Source organism: Mytilus californianus, unplaced genomic scaffold (assembly GCF_021869535.1).
Source record: "Mytilus californianus isolate M0D057914Y unplaced genomic scaffold, xbMytCali1.0.p SCAF_7, whole genome shotgun sequence".
Classification (NCBI taxonomy): domain Eukaryota; kingdom Metazoa; phylum Mollusca; class Bivalvia; order Mytilida; family Mytilidae; genus Mytilus; species Mytilus californianus.
This window is the reverse complement of record NW_026262723.1, coordinates 97,621,825-97,641,314: the sequence shown is the minus strand read 5'-3', so window position 1 is coordinate 97,641,314 and position 19,490 is coordinate 97,621,825. Positions and strand designations below refer to the sequence as shown.

The 19,490-nt window shown below is 34.2% G+C and overlaps 1 protein-coding gene and 1 pseudogene across 1 annotated transcript in view; one reads left to right on the top strand and one right to left on the bottom strand.

The window, feature by feature from the left end:
* Window positions 1–18,070, bottom strand: part of LOC127708810 (piwi-like protein 1) — an 85,371-nt gene extending 67,301 nt beyond the window's left edge. The window contains exons 1-6 of the mRNA XM_052213946.1: window positions 17,979–18,070; window positions 8,618–8,727; window positions 5,103–5,211; window positions 3,996–4,065; window positions 1,060–1,335; window positions 347–542 (exon numbers count right to left, since the gene is read on the bottom strand). Coding sequence (XP_052069906.1) covers window positions 347–542; window positions 1,060–1,335; window positions 3,996–4,065; window positions 5,103–5,211; window positions 8,618–8,710 — 744 coding nt within the window. The 5' untranslated portion in view covers window positions 8,711–8,727; window positions 17,979–18,070. The remainder of the gene's footprint in view (window positions 1–346; window positions 543–1,059; window positions 1,336–3,995; window positions 4,066–5,102; window positions 5,212–8,617; window positions 8,728–17,978) is intronic.
* On the top strand, window positions 11,714–13,332 carry LOC127709577 (uncharacterized; annotated as a pseudogene).
* Window positions 18,071–19,490: the final 1,420 nt, after the last annotated feature.

The following is a 19,490-nucleotide window of genomic DNA, read 5'->3' as shown; positions in this document are numbered from 1 at the left end:
TAATACCAATATGGAATAATTTTCGATATATTAGTTCTTGAATTAGATATTCTTTTTATTACATCTACCATGTCTATTGAATGGCAAGAGAAAGTAGATAATAAAAGGAACAATATCTTTTCTACAAATTCTCAATTGTTTTGATGCAACGTCATCCAAAACATCTTGACAACACCTACTGTATGATGTCAGAGGAGTGAAATTTTCAGATTTATTTCACATGTGAAATTATCGGTTTTTATTTCACTGGGAAATCACGGTCATTCATTGCAACCAATGTAATAATATAGCTTATTTAGATTGCTTTTTAACTTGATCTGCATAAAAAATCTTTAATACCACCTACCTGATCTGGCAACCGAATAGGTAGGTATAGTATACTACCATCAAAAGCCTTAACTTGTCCTATCACATCCCTATGTTCATTGAGCATTTTAAATCTCATATTCTTTGAATCAACCATTGGACGGTAGTCCACATGATACTGATACACTCCGGGATTGGCACAATTAATTCTAATATAATTTCCTGAAAGGGCAACTCTAAAAAATAAAAAGAGAAAGCATCATTATTCTTAGGTTTATGACTTTATACATGTAAAATATCATGTAAAACAAGGATTTGCATTCATGGCACACCATGTCCCATTTGACCAAAATTTTTATGTTCATTGAACCATGATATTGGGGTCAAAACCTTAATTTGGCATATATCTTAAATAAGTTGACATCATAATATATGATCTAAGTTTCAAGTTAATGTGACAACAACTTCATGGCAAACTAAACACTTTAACTTTTAAATGTTCTGATTTCACAATGTAACATTTCCATGTGTAATGAATTGTAAAAAGTGAGGCAAATTAGATGATCATGCTAAGATCTGATGTAAATTTGATGTTACATTATATTATTTAGATCATATTCTTACGAACATTATAAATCACTAGTTAAAATTATAATTAATTTCATTCATTTGCAGGAGAAGAAATCAAAATGAAACAACTTTTCACTGTAAAACCAATCAAATATTTAAATTATGTCTGTGAAAATAACTTACGCTTTGCCATCTTTTCCCACATTGCTAACAGTAGGTCTTCTATCTTCCACAGCCATCCTTGCAAACCTTCCTTCTAGCTGCTGAGTAGATGACTGACCAGGTGATGGCTGACCAGCTGATCCTGGACCAGCTCTGGGAGGTGAACTTTGTTGTCCTGCAGGAAGCTGCTGTTTCTGAGGGGATGCTTGTGACACTGGAAGATGCTGAGGGGATGCCTGTCCCACTGGTGGAAGTTGCTGAGCTTGCTGAGGTGATGGCATTGAACGTCCTCTTCCCCTGAAATTATCACAGTATACTATAATGAATATTTCTTTGAGTGCAATTTTTAGAACCACATGTTCAGTACCATATAATACAATCAAAATAATTCGCTTCTAACAAAATTAATGCAGTTTTTTTGAAATAGAACTAACCTTTATAACCCATAGCTGAATAAATCACAAAACATATATACATTAAATTGAAAAGTATACCTGAAGATTTAGGAAAGGGCAAGATGCCATGATAGTTCAAACAAGCCATCTAAATTTTATACTTTTAAGCCCTTTATTCTTCTGTCCTGTACATTTTGTATGATCTTTGTAATTATAGTTAAAATAACGATTAAGATCATCATCGCCAATCAGCATCTTATTTGTGTCAAGTGTTTGAAAATGAAATGATGACAAAATTTTGGTAAATTCCATCTAAAGTGTAAGACCTGACATGTATATACCAATGTTTTAGCTTTTTCTTTACAAATATCTGTCTTTTAATCTCTATACAAACAGCAGTTTGAATAATTAACTAAAAACCACCAACTTATTTTATTGTAAGGTTACATGTGCGTCATGATACCACTTATGAAGACTTTTAAAGGCAATGTAATGGGAAGGGAGGCATCTTTTTCACACTAATCCTCCACTAGCATGAGACATGCTTTCAGTAATCTATACCTTTTAAATAGGACACCCAGGGGTTCAAATTAGCGGTGGTCCGAGGTCCGTGACCTTTAATTAACGGGTTCTAACCTTCCCACCGGTAGTTAGGTACACCCGACAGACTTTCGTAGTCTTGAAATATGCAACTTTACTGAAAGGAAACTTATGTATTTGCTTAAATTCTTCACAATTGATTTGATGTGTATTCATGTGACCGGTCGTCGTACAAGATCCCAGGAAACTCGAGAATATATTAATAAATCATAACCAGTAAACGGTATGAGTCTGTTTAGTTTTGGATTGACCCCTTCCAAATGAAAACCTGATGAAACAATGGATAGAAAGGGGGTGATTGGTGAAATAGGGGATACACAGGGGGTGATTGATGAAACGTATTAAAGCAGCCCGAAAGACAGGATCTGACTAAAGACCAAAAATATGACAGGGAAAAACAAGAACGTAAAATTTTCACACAAACATTGAAAGTGCCCTGGTTCATTGGACAACAAAAATTCAAACTTGACTCCATAAAAATCATATTGAATAAAATGCTCAGCTGGGCACAGCTTGATACGACCGCAGAGGTCGAACCCTGAACAGTTGGGGCAAGTATGGACACAACATTCAAGCTTGATACAGCACTGAATTTGGATTGTGATTAAATATTTGACACAGCATAGGTTTCTGACACAGAATGAATGTGGTCTAAGAACTTAAAAAATTTTAATTTACCTATTCAAACCATATCATTATTACTTGCTTTTATATATAAATCAGAAATAACCAATTTAAAATAGAAAATTTTAAAGAAAAAAAAGAAAAAAAGGAAAAAAAAATCCCCCCCAAATTTTTTGAACTTCCTTATGATTCATCACCCCCAAACTCAATCCCAGCCTTCCCTTTGTCGTATGGTATCTTGCAGTACAATTTCAGAGAGATCCATACACTTGAACAAGTTATTGTCTGGAAACTAGAAAAATGCTTGTTTTTTGGCCACTTTTTGGCCCCAAATTCCTATAAACGTTTAGAGCAATTACCCCCAAACTCAAACCCAGCTTTCCTTTTGTGATATGGAACCTTGTAGTACAATTTAATAATGATCCATACACTTACACACAAGTTATTGTCATGAAACTAGAAAAATGCATGTTTTTTGCCCCTTTTTGGCCCCTAAATCCTAAAATTTTGAGGCAATTACCCCCAAAATCAATCCCAGCCTTCCCTTTGTGGTATGGTACCTTGCAGTACAATTTCAGAGAGATCCATACACTTAAACACAAGTAATTGTCTGGAAACTAAAAAAATGCTTATTTTCAGGCCCCTTTTTGGCTCCTTATTCCTTAACATTTTGGGCAATTACCCCCAAACTCAATTCCAGCTTTCCCTTTGTGATATGGAACCTTGTAGTACAATTTCAGAAAGATCCATACACTTAAACACAAGTTATTGTCATGAAACTAGAAAAATGCTTGTTTTTTGCCCCTTTTTTGGCCCATAATTCCTAAAATGTTGAGGCAATTACCCCAAAAATCAATCCCAGCATTCCCTTTGTGATATGGAACTTTGTGGTACAATGTCAGAGAGTTCCAAACACTAACACACAAGTTATGTCTGGAAGTAACAAAAATGCTTATTTTTGGCCCCTTTTTGGCCCTTTATTCCTTAACTGTTGGTAACATAACCCCCAAAATCAATTCCCACCTTCCTTTTGTGGTATTGAACCTTATGGTAAAATTTCATAGAGATCCATTCACTTAAACTAAAGTTAGAGTGCGAAAACCAATGTGTCTTCGGACGACGACGACGCCAACGTCATACCAATATACGACCACAAAAATGTTTTTGCGGTCGTATAAAAATTACCCAAAGTATATTTGGTCAAAGGTCCTGGACCTTGCATTGCTTAAAAGTAAATTTGAACCCCTGGACACCAGTAAACCAACTATGCATGTTAACTTGAAGAATGCCACTCTTAAATGATGTTCCTACAATACACTTGACTTCATGAATACGTACTGTAGAAGGGCTTGCATGGCAGCCAACCCTCTTCCTCTTGCTAATCCTATAGGAGCCTGATCTGGTGCACCTTAAAAAACAATACACAAAATAATGAGCTATAGTATAAACGTGATTAGTATCGTTTTCATAACAGTGTGGACGAGACCATTTTTTGGCGCGATCAAGTCTCCCATTGACAGGGTTAAATTAGGTGAATGTTCGTCTGTAACGCCCACTTATCACGTCCTATTTATTATAGAATATTATTTAAACTGTGGGGTCACCAAAGGTTCTCAACGCCGGACTCAAATAATTAGAAAAACTAGTATAGGAATAACCTTTGTGTTTTGATTAATATTGAATACTTAAACGTTCTTTACTTGCGTTTTTTTATGTTTTGATCACCAATTTCATTTTATGTATCGAAATGTGTAACAAGTGTTTATCTAAATCCCCACTGGAAGGCCTCTGTCAGACTGTGTGAGCGTAAAATCATTGTTATCGATAGCCAAAGACAACAAAGTTAAAGGTAAATGATTCAGTAGTATTAACAACAAAAGAACTGCGGTTTTCCACACTGTTATGGGAATACCTCTATTACATTGATTGCAGTGAATTACCGTGGAAATAAAAGCAGATAATTTCATAAGTGACATGTCTGACGTTGTACAACAATAGGTGTTGTCAAGATGTTGTCGACGACGTTGCATCAAAACAAATTGTGAATGCGTAGAAAAAAATTTAGTTCCTTGCATTTTCTACTTTATTTCCATTAAAAAGCCCATTGTCAATGCAATTTAAAGAATAACTAATCAAAGAATTCTAATATCGAAAAATATTCAACTTGTCACTGAACAACACTGATAATTAACTCATGTGTTACACACATTCGTGAATTAATGTGTTGTTCGGTCACTCGTTGAATATTTTTCTATATTTGAATTCTTCGATTATTTATTCTATAAATCATGTTAATATGAAAATTTGATAATAATTTAGACTGTCTTCAAAAATATTATTTCACGATGAACAAAAAGAAACTTCCCTTATCCTTTTTTCTTATTACCAAAACTGAAGCTGATAAATAAAACTGTTCTGAAAAAAAGTATTTTATCTAAGTCTAACCTCCTGGTGTAGGTGGTGGAGCAGATCTTGCAGCAACCAAACCCCTCAATATATCACCTCTTCCCATAGCAACAGGTGGCTGTGTCTCTTGCTGAACTCCAGCTGGTTTCTAAAAAAAAAAACACACTGATTATCAAAATTTGGGTAAAACAAAAGTTTGAAAAATGGTAACTATTGAAAACAAGACATCATCCATGTTAGCAAAAAAAAAAGATTTTAAGCGGTTGGCATATTGAGCAAAAACACCATCCTTGCAGAGAAGAAGCAAATACCAATTATTAAGACTTTGGTTTGATACAGCCAGGAATTGATACACCGACCTCCTGCACTTGAGGTGTGCACGCTACCATACGAGTAAAGACTACCAAGATGGTTGTCATTTAAAAATTATTTTTGATTTTATTGACAGGTTTATTGACAGGTTATGTTTTGCAACATTTCTTGCTTGCAATTAAAATAAAATGCTCCGCAGGGCGCAGCTTGATACGACCTCAGAGGTCGAACCCTGAACAGTTGGGGCAAGTATGGACACAACATTCAAGCTTGATACAGCTCTGAATTTGGATTGTGATTAAATAGTTGACACAGCATAGGTTTCTGACACAGAATGAATGTGGTCTAAGAATTTAAAAATTTTTAAATTGGACATTCACCTATTATGGTCCAATATCCAAAATCTAAATACATGGTTAGATTCAGCATATCAAAGAACCCCAAGAATTCAATTTTTGATGAAATCAAACAAAGTTTAATTTTGGACCCTTTTGATCTCAATGTGGACAAAGTTGATAACGGGGCCCAAAAATCAAAATACATGGTTAGATTCAGCATATCAAAGAACCCAATATATTCAATTTTTGTTGAAAGCAAACAAAGTTTAATTTTGGACCCCGATTTGGACCAACTTGAAAACTGGGCCCATAATCAAAAATCTAAATACATGTTTAGATTCAGCATATCAAAGAACCCTAAAAATTCAATTTTTGTTAAAATCAAACTAAGTTTAATTTTGGACCCTTTGGACCTTTATGTAGACCAATTTGAAAACGGAACCAACAATTAAGAATCTAAATACACGGTTAGATTCGGCATATCAAAGAACCCCAATAATTCAATTTTTGATGAAATCAAACAAAGTTACATTTTGGACCCTTTGGACCTCAATGTGGACCAATTTAAAAACGGGGCCCAAAATCCAAAAACTTAATACACAGTTAGAATCAGCATATTAAAGAACCCCAAGAATTCAAGAATAAAACCCCATTGAAATTGATCAAGAAATAAGCAATTTATACGAAGTATCTTCTTTTGCACAATACTGTGCAATTGAATATTTCTTGCTATTGCGCAATACTGCACAATTGACAATTTCTTGCTATTGCCCAATATTGTGCTATTGGATATTTCTTGCTATTGCGCAATACTGTGCAATTGAAGATTTCTTGCTATTGCGCAATACTGTGCAATTGAAGATTTCTTGCTATTGTGCAATACTGTGCAATTGAAAATTTCTTGCTATTGCACAATACTTATTATATAATAATTTACACATCCTGTTTGGTGTGTATCTCCTACCATATCATTATTATTTGCTTTTAAATATAAATCAGAAATAACCAACTTAAAATGGAAAATTTTAAAAGAAAAAAAGAAAAAAAAAATCCCCCCCCCCCCCAAATTTTTGGAACCCCCTTATGATTCATCACCCCCAAACTCAATCCCAGCCTTCCCTTTGTGGTATGGTACCTTGCAGTACAATTTCAGAGAGATCCATACACTTGAACACAAGTTATTGTCTGGAAACTAGAAAAAATGCTTATTTTTGGCCCCTTTTTGGCCCCCAATTCCTAAACGTTTCGGGCAATTACCCCCAAACTTAATTCCAGCTTTCCCTTTGTGATATGGAACCTTGTAGTACAATTTCAGAAATATCCAAACACTTACACACAAGTTATTGTCATGAAACTAGAAAAATGCTTGTTTTTTGCCCCTTTTTTTGGCCCCTAATTCCTAAAATTTTGAGGCAATTACCCCCAAAATCAATTACAGCCTTCCCTTTGTGATATGGAACCTTGTGGTACAATGTCAGAGAGATCCATACACTTACACACAAGTTATTGTCTGGAAGTTACAAAAATGCTTATTTTTGGCCCCTTTTTGGCCCCTAATTCCTTAACTGTTGGTACCATAACCCCCAAAATCAATCCCAACCTTTCTTTCGTGATATTGAACCTTATGGTAAAATTTCATGGAGATCTATTCACTTAAACTTAAGTTAGAGTGCGAAAACCAATGTGTCTTCGGACGACGCCAGACGACTACGACGCCAACGTCATACCAATATACGACCAAAATTTTTTTAATTTTTGCGGTCGTATAAAAACTTGCTTAATTTGTCAAGCCTTTACCATCAGATATTTCAACTTAACAAATTGCAATTTGGGAGGGTCTAAACAAAAATGATGTAATGATAAAATGTTGCAAAATGATGTGATGCCAATATTATTTTTTTTAGTATTTAAACAAACATGTCGTCTTTTAACACAAGACTATGAACTAAATATCATAATATTCTTTATTTAGATGAGAAACCATGTACATTATGTAAAGAAATTATTTAGGATTGGCCTTATACATGAAACATTGCCTTTATATCAACATGATCAAAATGGTTAATTACCATTCTAACATGACGTTCTTCAAACGCTTTGAGTACACACCCGTGGTAAAATATGAATATATTGTTTGGGCTGTTCCGATCGTACTCCCGCGTCATATGCTTTTTTATGAATGAGCTACCCGACGTCATAGAACGATGACGTAAGAATATAAGCATTTTACGGGAAAATACACGCTTTTGAAACCGAAAATCATCACAACAAGGAAACGTAAACAAAGTGAAACGATGCTTAAATGTGTTATATAAGCCACTTTTTGTTTACATATAAGACATATAAATACAATTATCATTTAGATTCATCCAAACCTATCTAAATATGTCATTGTAAATAGTTTAAGCATGCCATTTATTCAGTTTGTTTCCTTCTTTTACGTCAATTTTAGTGCGTTTATTTATGGGAACGGCAAATAATGCCTTCACCTAGAGCGCTTCGATCCAAAAGAATGGCCGTATTTGTACTATTAGAAGCGAAATAATTCATGGGGCTTGAATATATCGTGATTTTACCACGGGTTGTCCCTTTATGCCGATATTTTACCCCTCGCTATTGCTCAGGGTAAAATATTTGTCATAAAGGGCCAACCCGTGGTAAAATCACGATATATTCAAGCCCCCATGAATTATTTCTTAAATAACTAGAGCGGCTGATTCAACACCTTGCCAACATGATATTTTTTTCTTGTGGTCTAAAACAAACGCAGTGATAGATCGGAAAGCGACCTCACCCCTTACTCAGTAGCACAAGTCCAGCTTAACTTGCTGATACAAAAATCATGCTTTACTTTATTGTAACCAACTTTAAGACTTCACACAATTATGGCTATGATTCACATACCTCATCCTGATCTCCTGGTTTACGAGTTCCATCTTTCAGAGCCTGAAGTAGAGCTGCCCCTCTTCCACCTCTTCCAAACCCACCAGTAGCCATTTCAGATCTTTTGCTTCCTAAAAGTAATAAAACAAATAAATCTAAATATAATCATTTCCTTTCAACAACAACAACAACAACCCCAATACCTTTCCAATGATTTAATCAATTTTTCTGGAAATATATTGCACCAAAATCTGGTCAATTGATAAACACAATAAACATAAAGCATAAGTATCAATGCACAATAAATTAACTTTCATTAAAGAATTCAATAGAATAATAAGTAAATTGTGTTCAAAAATATTTTGCTCTGTCATCAACGATCCCACCGGCCAGGAAAAACGAAAAAACAAAAACGAGTTAACTCGGTCAAACTCCATTAAAAATATAGTAAAAGACTACTTTTAAATAAAGTGGAAAATGTCGGAAACCTGTGTCCAAACCCAAATGTTCGGAAGACTGTCTCAAGAGTTATACTTGGACAGTATATAAAGTAAATATACTATATGTTATTAAGCAATAACTTAAGTTTCTCTTTAGTAAAATATATTATTACTACTAAATACAAAATAGAATAAAATAATTCAATAGCAAACTTTATTTCACTGTTGTCCAGTCTGATGCTTGGCTAGAAGTGATCAACAAGGGAAAATATTCCCGCTTACTATTAATATCACGTGATAAATGCGTTTTGTTAAAAAATACTTTTTCACTTTTTAGGTCTTTAGACCCCTCTATCAAGAAATTTGTTTTGCATGCACACGTATAAAAATTGCGGTTTTTATCCAACGCAATCATAGGTTTAAACGTTGTTTTCAATTTAGACTTGTTTATATTTTTTCATTTGGGCTTGTATTATATTTTCCTTCGGGTTTATATGATCCGTTCATCCTATTTCTAATATTTCGACTCTTCAAAATTCAAGAGTCTATCCTAAATTGAGGTAAATTATATGGCCTTCCAAATGCCGTTTCGATCCCTAACATCACTGAAGAGACATTAATTGTCGAAATCCGGATATGGTGTACTAATTTTTGCACCTTTTGTTTGATGTATACCATCTTTTCCGCAAGTTTATTGTTTTCTGATTGGTATTAAATTAATAATTTTACAAGATCCATTTTGTAACATCTTGTGATCCGTTTATTTGGCAATCGCCAACGGCAGTCAGCAGGGTTTAAGAACATCTGTTGTTCGACCTGTTAGTCAAATGTGTTTTGTTAAAATATACTTTTTCCCTTTTAGGTCTTTTGGAAAATGTTGTTTGTGCTGTATTTAGACCCCTCTATCAGGCAAATTTGTTTGCATGCACACGTATAAAAATTGCGGTTTTTATCCAACGCAATCATAGATTTGAACGTCGTTTTCAATTTAGACTTGTATATATCATACTGGTACATACGAAGTACCCGTATCAATAGTATCCACTAGTACCGTTATTACAGTAATTTCCCTCTATACTATTGAACCGTGGGAAATTATAATTATCCTATCTAGTGTATCTGCACACCTAAGACTTTTGGCTACTTTGGTAAACTGATAAATGGATAATATCTTGTGAACAAATTTTGCCAACTTACATTTGTAACATTACCATTTTGATGGGAGAAGAAATAATTTACGGTTGACCTACTTAGAAGCTGCCTGCTACAAACATGTTGGGAACAAACCCTCTATATGGTGTTTAAACCTGTATAGAGGGATACAATTATCCCTCTATAGAGGGATATATTTGTTTATACTGGATTTAAAGCAGGAAGATGTCAGAATCGCATGTTCTAGTTATATTGGCTGTAATCTATACCATTATATGTATCAATTATTGCACAATACTAAAAAATTGGGATGCCCAGTTTTCTGCTAAAGTGGCAGAACTTGCAATCTATGGTGTACCTATCTGAACACCTGATCAACAACAAAAGGGACAGTTGACCTTTAAATTTTATGTTAAATCTAACAATAGAAATCTGTTCATTGAGGCATAACTGAGTGGAATTTACCTTATCATCACAGGTTTCAATGATGATGAACAATAGATTGTATATTCAGTCAGTTTAGCAGTTAAATAGAGTGCATATTAAATTAGGTACATCAAATGAAATGTTGCAGGTTACTGCCATAATAAGTAGAAAATGCGCATTTGCCATGTTCTGCTTTAAAATCCAGTCTAACCAAATATATCCCTCTATAAGAGGGATAATTTTATCCCTCTATTATAGAAGGGTTATCCCTATCTATACAGGTATAAACACCATATACATGATATAGAGGGTTTGTTCCCAACCTGAAAAATAATTCCAACAAAAGAAATGAGCATGTCATATATCATTTTGATGATATGTTTGATTTACAAAATAACGCAAAATTCAGCGAAATAGGCAACTGCGGAAACAAAAATTATAAGGAAATGTTATATCCTTCAATCCCTCAAGTTCGTCAAACCCGCAAGTTCGTCCGCCTTCACTGTTTACATTTATCGCACACGCGGAATACTTGTGACGTCACTTTCCAGCTGAGCAGGGTTCTATATATAGTAAAGAACAACGTGGAAAAGCGAAACCAAAACATGAGGTTGAAACAGGTAAATAGACATAAAAATAGAAAAATCTTTGTCAAAATCGCCATTTTTACTAAGTCCCTTTTCTATCTATCTTTAAATCGACTTTATAATTGTAAAACACAGGGAAAATCCCTTCCAAGCCCAGTTGCCGGTTTCTTTACATTCCAGTAATTACTACCTGTGACCTACAAAAGTATGACAGGCCAAGCAATTATTAAAATTGTAACTAACAAATATGGAAATTTGAAGGAATTTTTTGCACAGATTATGAAAAAATTCTGGAAAAATGATGAATTATCGCCATAAAATGGCTTCTACTGCCATATGTATTTTCCCCCACAACATCATGGTTGCAAAAAAGGGTATGACTTTGTTAATTCCTGACCAATATTAACGATAGAGGGCTAAAAATTTTGCTGAGAATTTGCACTTTACATACACTTATATACATATACACATATTAAAACAAAAAATACAGCAATAAAACAAAAAGGCATCACATTACATTTCAGGCTAAACCTACTTTCCTCAGGCATGATAAAAAGTACAGGCTGTACAGTCCCACGGCTTTGACTAATGCATACATATCAGTATGGAATAAAGAAATGTCCCAAAGAAAAGCAGCTCTACAATTTAATGTCCCAAGGCAAACTCTACGTGATAGAATCACTGGCAAAATAAGTCCAGATTGTGTCACCACTGGGAGGGCACCTGTCTTTTCACTTGAAGAGGAGGCACGGATTGTGGCACATGTAAAGTCCATGGCTTCATATGGATATGGGTACACTAGACAAGAAGTTACAGATCTGGCTACTGATTTTGCCCACACAATCAATATTAAACCAAGAAATGAAGAACTTACCTTAAGATGGTTTGAGGGTTTCATAAAAAGATGGCCAGAACTTAAAGTGGTTAAACCTGGAAGTTTGGAGATTCAACGTGCAAAATGTGGTTCTGTTGCTAATGTTGAAAAGTACTTTGCAAGCTTAGAGCAAGTTGTTCACAAATATAATCTTCAGGATAAACCACATCTCATATTTAATATTGATGAGAAGGGTATAACACTGAATCATAAACCACCTAATGTTGTATCTGGAATTAAATGTAACACATCATCAGTAACATCTGGAAGGTCTAGTACTACGACCATACTTGGCTGTGGAAGTGCCTCAGGATTTGCTGTACCTCCATATTTTGTATTTGAAGAGAAAAGAATGATGAATGAATTGATGAATGGAGCAACACCAGGTGCTGTTGGTGCAGTATCAGACTCAGGATGGTCCAATACCAACATATATTCAGACAATATTTGACTGACCATTCTCTTAAATAAGTCCCTGGCAGAAACAATGACAACATACTTCTACTCCTTGATGGGCATAAGTCACATGTTGCAGTTGATATTATTGAATGGGCACAGCAACATCACATCATCATTCACATCTTACCAGTTCATACCTCACATATATTACAACCTTTGGATGTTGGATGTTATGGGCTGTTGCAACGTATTTATGATAATGAATGTCACAAAACCATGCGTCAGAACTCCTTAGTCATAACCAGATACAACATATGTGAACTAGCCTGCAAAGCATACCAGAAAGCACTATCCCCTGAAAACCTTCAGTCTGCATTTAGGAAGACTGGAATTTACCCCTTGGATAAAAATGTCATCAACAAAGATCAACTGAAACCATCAGAGGTATTTACAAAAAATGATGAATGCAAAGAAACTACGGATGAACCAAAAACAGATGATATACTAGTAGTTGAAGTTGATATGAACGGAGAAGTAATGGAAGCTGTTGAAAGTGCTGTGACTGATATTTTAGTTGTTGAAGATTTGCAAGATCATGATGCTACTGTTCCACACTTCTTTGACGAAAGAATAAACAAACTAAAGAAAATTAAGTCCGAAAATGACAAGAAAGAAAGAAAAACCCTTGGAAAGATTGTATCCAGTATGCCCATAACTGAAACTGAGGTAGCAGAAAAGGTAAAACAGCATGTTGAAAACCAAGGAAAACATAAATCAACCAACTCGAGTAGTAAGAAAACTGGGAAACAAAATAAAAAGAAACCGTCCACTTCTGCTTCATCACTTACCTGGACCTAGCCACATTAAACCTGGACCTATCCGCACATCAACTAAACCAGGACCTAGCAACACTTCTCCTAAACCAGGACCTAGCCACATATATATAAATGATTCCATGGACTTCAGCGATACAGACAATGAAGAAATTCCAGAAATTGAATTATGCTGTGTATGTAAACAGTTCACCCCCAATCAAATTAGACTTGGAGTTGGTGTTGAACTTACCAAATGGGTGCAGTGTAACAATTATAGGTGCAAGCACTGGACACATCTCAAATATTGTACAGAACTGAGGGCTGTGAGGAGGAATACCATGTTTTACTGCATGCATTGCAAGGACATGGAATAGACAATTTTGCACAATTTCTTTGTTATTGTTACTTGTTGAATATTTTATCGTTAAATTTAATTTTTTGTTACTTTATTTCAATACTTACCTTTAAAATTAACTTTAAACAAAAAATGCGAAAATGCAATGTGCTTGGCTTAATCTGTGTGACGTCACAAGGTTGTACATCCGGTGGACGAACTTGAGAGGCGAAAGTAGAAAAGGCATTGATTAGAAGTAAGTGTTCACGTTTGCTGTTTCGCTATACTACGGTCTTTTGTAGATTCTTTTGAATGTCAAAGTCTAGATTTTTATTGAATCTTTATGACTGCAAATTATCGGGAATATACGGGAAACGTAGTTGAAAATGCACTGCGATATTCGTTAGGTTGACCATGGAAGTAATATTTAAAAGGAATAACAACGACTAATTAGCATGTCTTAATGGCATGCAGAGCTCTGTACTAAAGTCATATGATTTTATCCAATTATAGTCTCAGCGGCAAGACCCCTTTGGTTATAATCTGTGATACCGCAGTTGTAAAATGGCATCTGGAATTTCTTATCAGTGGCGTGATTTTATCAAGTACGGTAATTATAAAGCACATGTGTGAAATCCTAGTTTATTAATTCACAAGGTGGTGCTGTATCATAAAACTTCTACCTTCAAAAAGAATCTAATGATGTAAAAAACTTGAAAAACGGACGAGAATTGTTTACACTACAGCAGTTAAACATGGAAAATTGTATTTATTTTTACATATTTTTGCTTTTTACCGTTCGTTTTAAACTGAGCTAAAATTATTTTCCGATTGAAAGCGGATCCCGAGTAAAACAGGTAATACCGACAAAGCGATTAGGTTTCACATGATGTTTAACAAAATAATGAAGACAAATGAAGACATAGATTTTTTTACTGTTGAAATGTGCAAAGTTTAACGAGATTCAAAAAAGGATATTTACTTTCAAGTTTTTTAAATCTATGTATATGTAATAAATGTCATTGATTACATTATTGAAACTGGACAACTAAAATCGGGATAATAAGTTCGTAAACATCTATCTTAAAAAAGTGTATTAATACAGTTAATATAACACGCTACAGCAAAAATAAAAACAAACAGACAAAATGAGCTTGATCCTATCTGCCTAACTGATTATTCATTTATACGAATTAGTTTAAAGAATAGAAACGTTTGTGAATATTTTAATTGACTGGTATACACGCATGACTTGGATTATTCATATTTAATAAAATATTTTTTGTACATTCATATTCTTAAATTTTTAAGAAATGGCGTCTTAACTGTCTGTAAATATTAAAATTGAAAACGATCCACCCATGTTCTCCAGTTTTTAAGATCGAAATAAACAGAAATAGGAAAATTAGACTAAAATCAACATTGAACGAAATTACTCTATTTGGCAGCGTACATCAGTGGAATGTAACGAGTGGACTATTTGGGTTACTTCGCACGTATATACGACAACAACTTGTCTGTTCGTAATTTTTCCGTGAACACGAAAACGACTGAAAAGTGTCAGTGATTTGATCGATCACATGCGGAGCAGTGTTCCAGCTAGGATTTGTAAATAGAGGGGCGCGTTTTTAAAAAAGGGCACTTTAGCGCGTTTTCATTGAAAAAAATCAAATACTTAATATTACCACATAATGACATATTTTTAGCAAGCATGTAGCCAAGTTAAATACTCTATACTATTATATACAAGTTTAAAAATCATTTATTTAAATCATATAAGTTAAAATCAAACTGAGAGCACTAATAGTCATTACTATATTCATTTCTCTTTCAGAACTACAGATTTTTTCAAAGAAGAGTTCAAATGCAAATAAATATTAAACAACATTGCCAAGTCTTCTGTTTTTCTTTTTGAAGAAGGTTGTCACACATTGATCAAGAATTTTTTCAAATTTAGTTTCATCACAGTTTAATTTTACAGTTAATATTTTTGTTAATGTCTGTGTTTTCAAGTTTGCCCTGTGACTTGTCTTTATCAATTTGACCTGAGAGAATATTCTCTCCACCTCTGCTGTACTGAGTGGTTGTATTATTGCAACACTGAATAGTTTTGCAACAAGAGGGTGCATAGATAATAGGTTTTTATCCTTATGACAAGGTGAATGAAATAGCTCTAGCAGACTAGGTAAGGAACGATCTGAAAGTTCTGCTGATGACACAAGAGCTATAAAGTCCTGCCATTGAATAAGGAGAGTTTCAGGGTCCATGTCAAATGTATTTGCCAGAGCTTCTATCTCTGTATAACCATACATTGTTTCAATGTTGTCTGTTCCTGTAAGGTCTAAAATGGGCAACTGATCGATTGTGTCAGTTATTGCATATTTATGTTGTTCACTGTCTTGATGGATTTGTATCTTATCTTTGCGCAACAGTTTATAACCTACAGTAGAACATGTCTGACTACCATTACTTCCATGTGATTGATGCTTGTTACAAAGTTTGCAAAGCATGACATCAACTAATGTTCCATCCTCACTAAAGTCTTTGTCAAAATATAACCAGGAATACTGTTTTAACCCAATTATTATTTATACCAACTTTGTGTTTCCCACTAGGATTTCTTGATCGTGTGGAGGAAGGAAGTGAAGGGTTAGGATTTTCTTGAGTTGCTTCATTTGCTTGTAAGTTGTATTTGTGGTTGTATAGGAGTTTTGGCTGTCTCAATTACAATTTCAGGGGTCTCATTTCCATCATTACTGAAAGAAGATAGGGAGAGTGGGGTAAACTTTACATTGAAAATTGTGTAAGTTTGGTTGTGAATTTAAATAAGAGTGCCAATAAGACAATTGTCTTTATTTCGATCTTGAGAAATAGATTAATTCAACAAATAAGTTTGTTAATTCAACTTTGAAAGTTTATTATCAATTCAACAAGCATCTCCGTATATTTCATGTTGAGCGTATCTAATAATATCAATAAGTTTGTCAAAACGGATTTCAATAAGAAAATTGATACAAAAATCGGACTTTCGAGAGCTCCGTAATCGACACAATAATAAATTAATTCAACTTTGAAAGTTTATTATCAATTCAACAAGCATCTCCGTATATTTCATGTTGAGCGTATCTAATAATATCAATATTAAAGTTAGTCAAAACAGATTTCAATTTAAGAAAAATGATATAAAAATCGGACTTTCAAGTGCTCCGTAATCGGCGGAATTTACAATAGAAGAACAATTGCGATATCTGATAGAAACCTTTCTTCTTCTCGAATTTTCATAAAAGTAAAGGATTAAATTATTTCTTTACCTTTGATGGTCATTATTCTTGAAAAAAAGATGTAATAGACTGGTAAGTCTTTGATATTTTCTTCTTGTCATTTTCGAGTTGGGTCAATTTTTCTTTTTTTCGTCGGCATTTTGCGTGTTGACGATTTTAATACAATTTACTATTGGAATGATTCTTTTTTAATGAACGTTATTTTATAAATAACAAATACAATAGAAATGCACATCTTCTATTTTGCATCGTCAGGTGTTAAAAAATCAATTCATTTAACTTGGATGTTTGGTGCTTCAGGACAAAGGGATTAGACAGGGTCGTAAATTTCACCTGATTAAGTAATTGACTCTAATCAAATAGGTGATTATATACAGGTAACAAGTGTCAACAATTTTAATCTGTTGTCTTAATGAAGTGTGTATAAATTAATAAAGAACTCAACAAAATGGCGACGATATGAGGAAAAAAGATCGTTTTTTAAACTTTTTTCAAAAGAGCACAGAGGGGCGCATCAGAAGGGCAGAGAGGCAGAGGGGCGCTTAAAAAAGGCAGAGGGGCGCAAAATTTTGTGGGCGGGGCGCGGCACCCCTCCATTTCATGCTAACTGGAACACTGTGGAGAATCAACTACCATTCCATATCGTAAACTGATTGAGTAATCGAAAGATAGGCGGTAACGCAGATGAAACCTTTGAACTGGCGTTGTTATTCCTTTCATGGGTGGACGAACTTTGCGGAGTCGAGGAAATATAATTTATGCCCCCCAAAAATTTGTTTTTCTTAGACAAGTGGCTTGAAGACAATGAAGTGCCTATGTACACCACTATAAACAAAGACTATAACTAATCCTTATTCATACAACTAACCCTACCCCTAAATATGTATATATATTTATTGTAGGGTAGATAGAACAATGAGAAAATCAAAAACCGTGAAAATAAAAGCACATCGCCACATGACACGCAGACGTCAACTTTCCAACTTTCAACAACTAACAATCACGATATTGCCATTTCGTAACATTTGAAAGATGTCGAATAAGTAAAAAGCAATACTCTTAAATTATACAAACCTTAATTGATGATAATATTAGTAGTATTTTTTATGAAAACATTTTGATGTAACTTGTCAATCTCTTTCTCGCGCTGAGCCTCTTTCTGACATCATAACAAACCACATAAAAATTAAGTATTTCCCATCCGATCCCATATCAACCTTTCCGGAATTTCTTGTAAACGTCAGGATTAAATTCGGTGTTATGTTATTGTGCAAAACGGTTGCTGTGAATTATGATTTGGAAAACTACGTTCTGTACCTAAAACTTATACCGATTGCAGAGTACGAATTCAACCATTTTTGACAAATGTTACATTACAATCGCTAAATTATTCAAGTTCTTTTAGTTTTGCTTTCAGCCAAAAACAAAGTTGTGTGTATTTCTCGCTAATCTTTCATAGAGTCGTGTATGCCAGATTTAGACACTTCCGTAACAAATACCGGAAACATACAAAATATTTTACTTATGAGGAAACATTTAGTTTATAAATATCAGCTAAATTATAGTTTTATGTTTTTATGCTGCATTAACAGCTTGCATTGCAGTTGAAATTTTGTTTTTACGTTTTGATAATTACAAGAGTTATAGTTTTTACTTTAAATTATCTGGGACTAGTAAATAGTCCAAGATTTATATTCACTGAAAATTTTTAGCTTCAAATTTTTAAAATAATTCCTGTATTAGTGCTTCATATATATGTTTTTAGTGTTAGCAAGATACATGTATATGCTAGAGTTAAATGTGGTGCTGTTTTATTACTATTTATTTGCATGCTGCATGCCTTGTTTTATTTGTTATTGCATATGTTTTGATATTCGGTGAAAAGCTTATGCTGTATGTTTGTCAGTCAAATATGCCGAAATATTTAAACATGAGATGCATTTTGTTGATATTGTAACACTGGCAAAAAAGTTTAATTGTACAATAACATTGAGAATGGAAATGGGGAATGTGTCAAAGAGACAACAACCCGACCATAGAGCAGACAACAGCCGAAGGCCACCAATGGGTCTACAATGCAGCGAGAAACTCCCGCACCCGGAGGCGTCCTTCAGCTGGCCCCTAAACAAATATGTATACCAGTTCAGTGATAATGGACGTCATACTAAACTCCAAATTATACACAAGAAACTAAAATTAAAAATAAAACAAGACTAACAAAAGCCAGAGGCTCCTGACTTGGGACAGGCACAAAAATGCGACTGGGTTAAACATGTTTTTTGAGATCTCAACCCTCCCCCTATACCTCTAGCCAATGTAGAAAAAACAAACGCACATCAGTACGCACAGTAAAACTCAGTTCAAGAGAAGTCCGAGTCCGATGTCAGAATAGGAAACATAAGGAAATAAACAAAATGACAATAATACATAAATAACAACAGACTACTAGCAGTTACTGACATGCCAGCTCCAGACCTCAATTAAACTGATTGAAAGATTATGTCTTCATCATATGAATATCAGGCACAATCCCTCCTGTTAGGGGTTTAGTATTATACCATCATAAAATATATGAGAAGAACATAA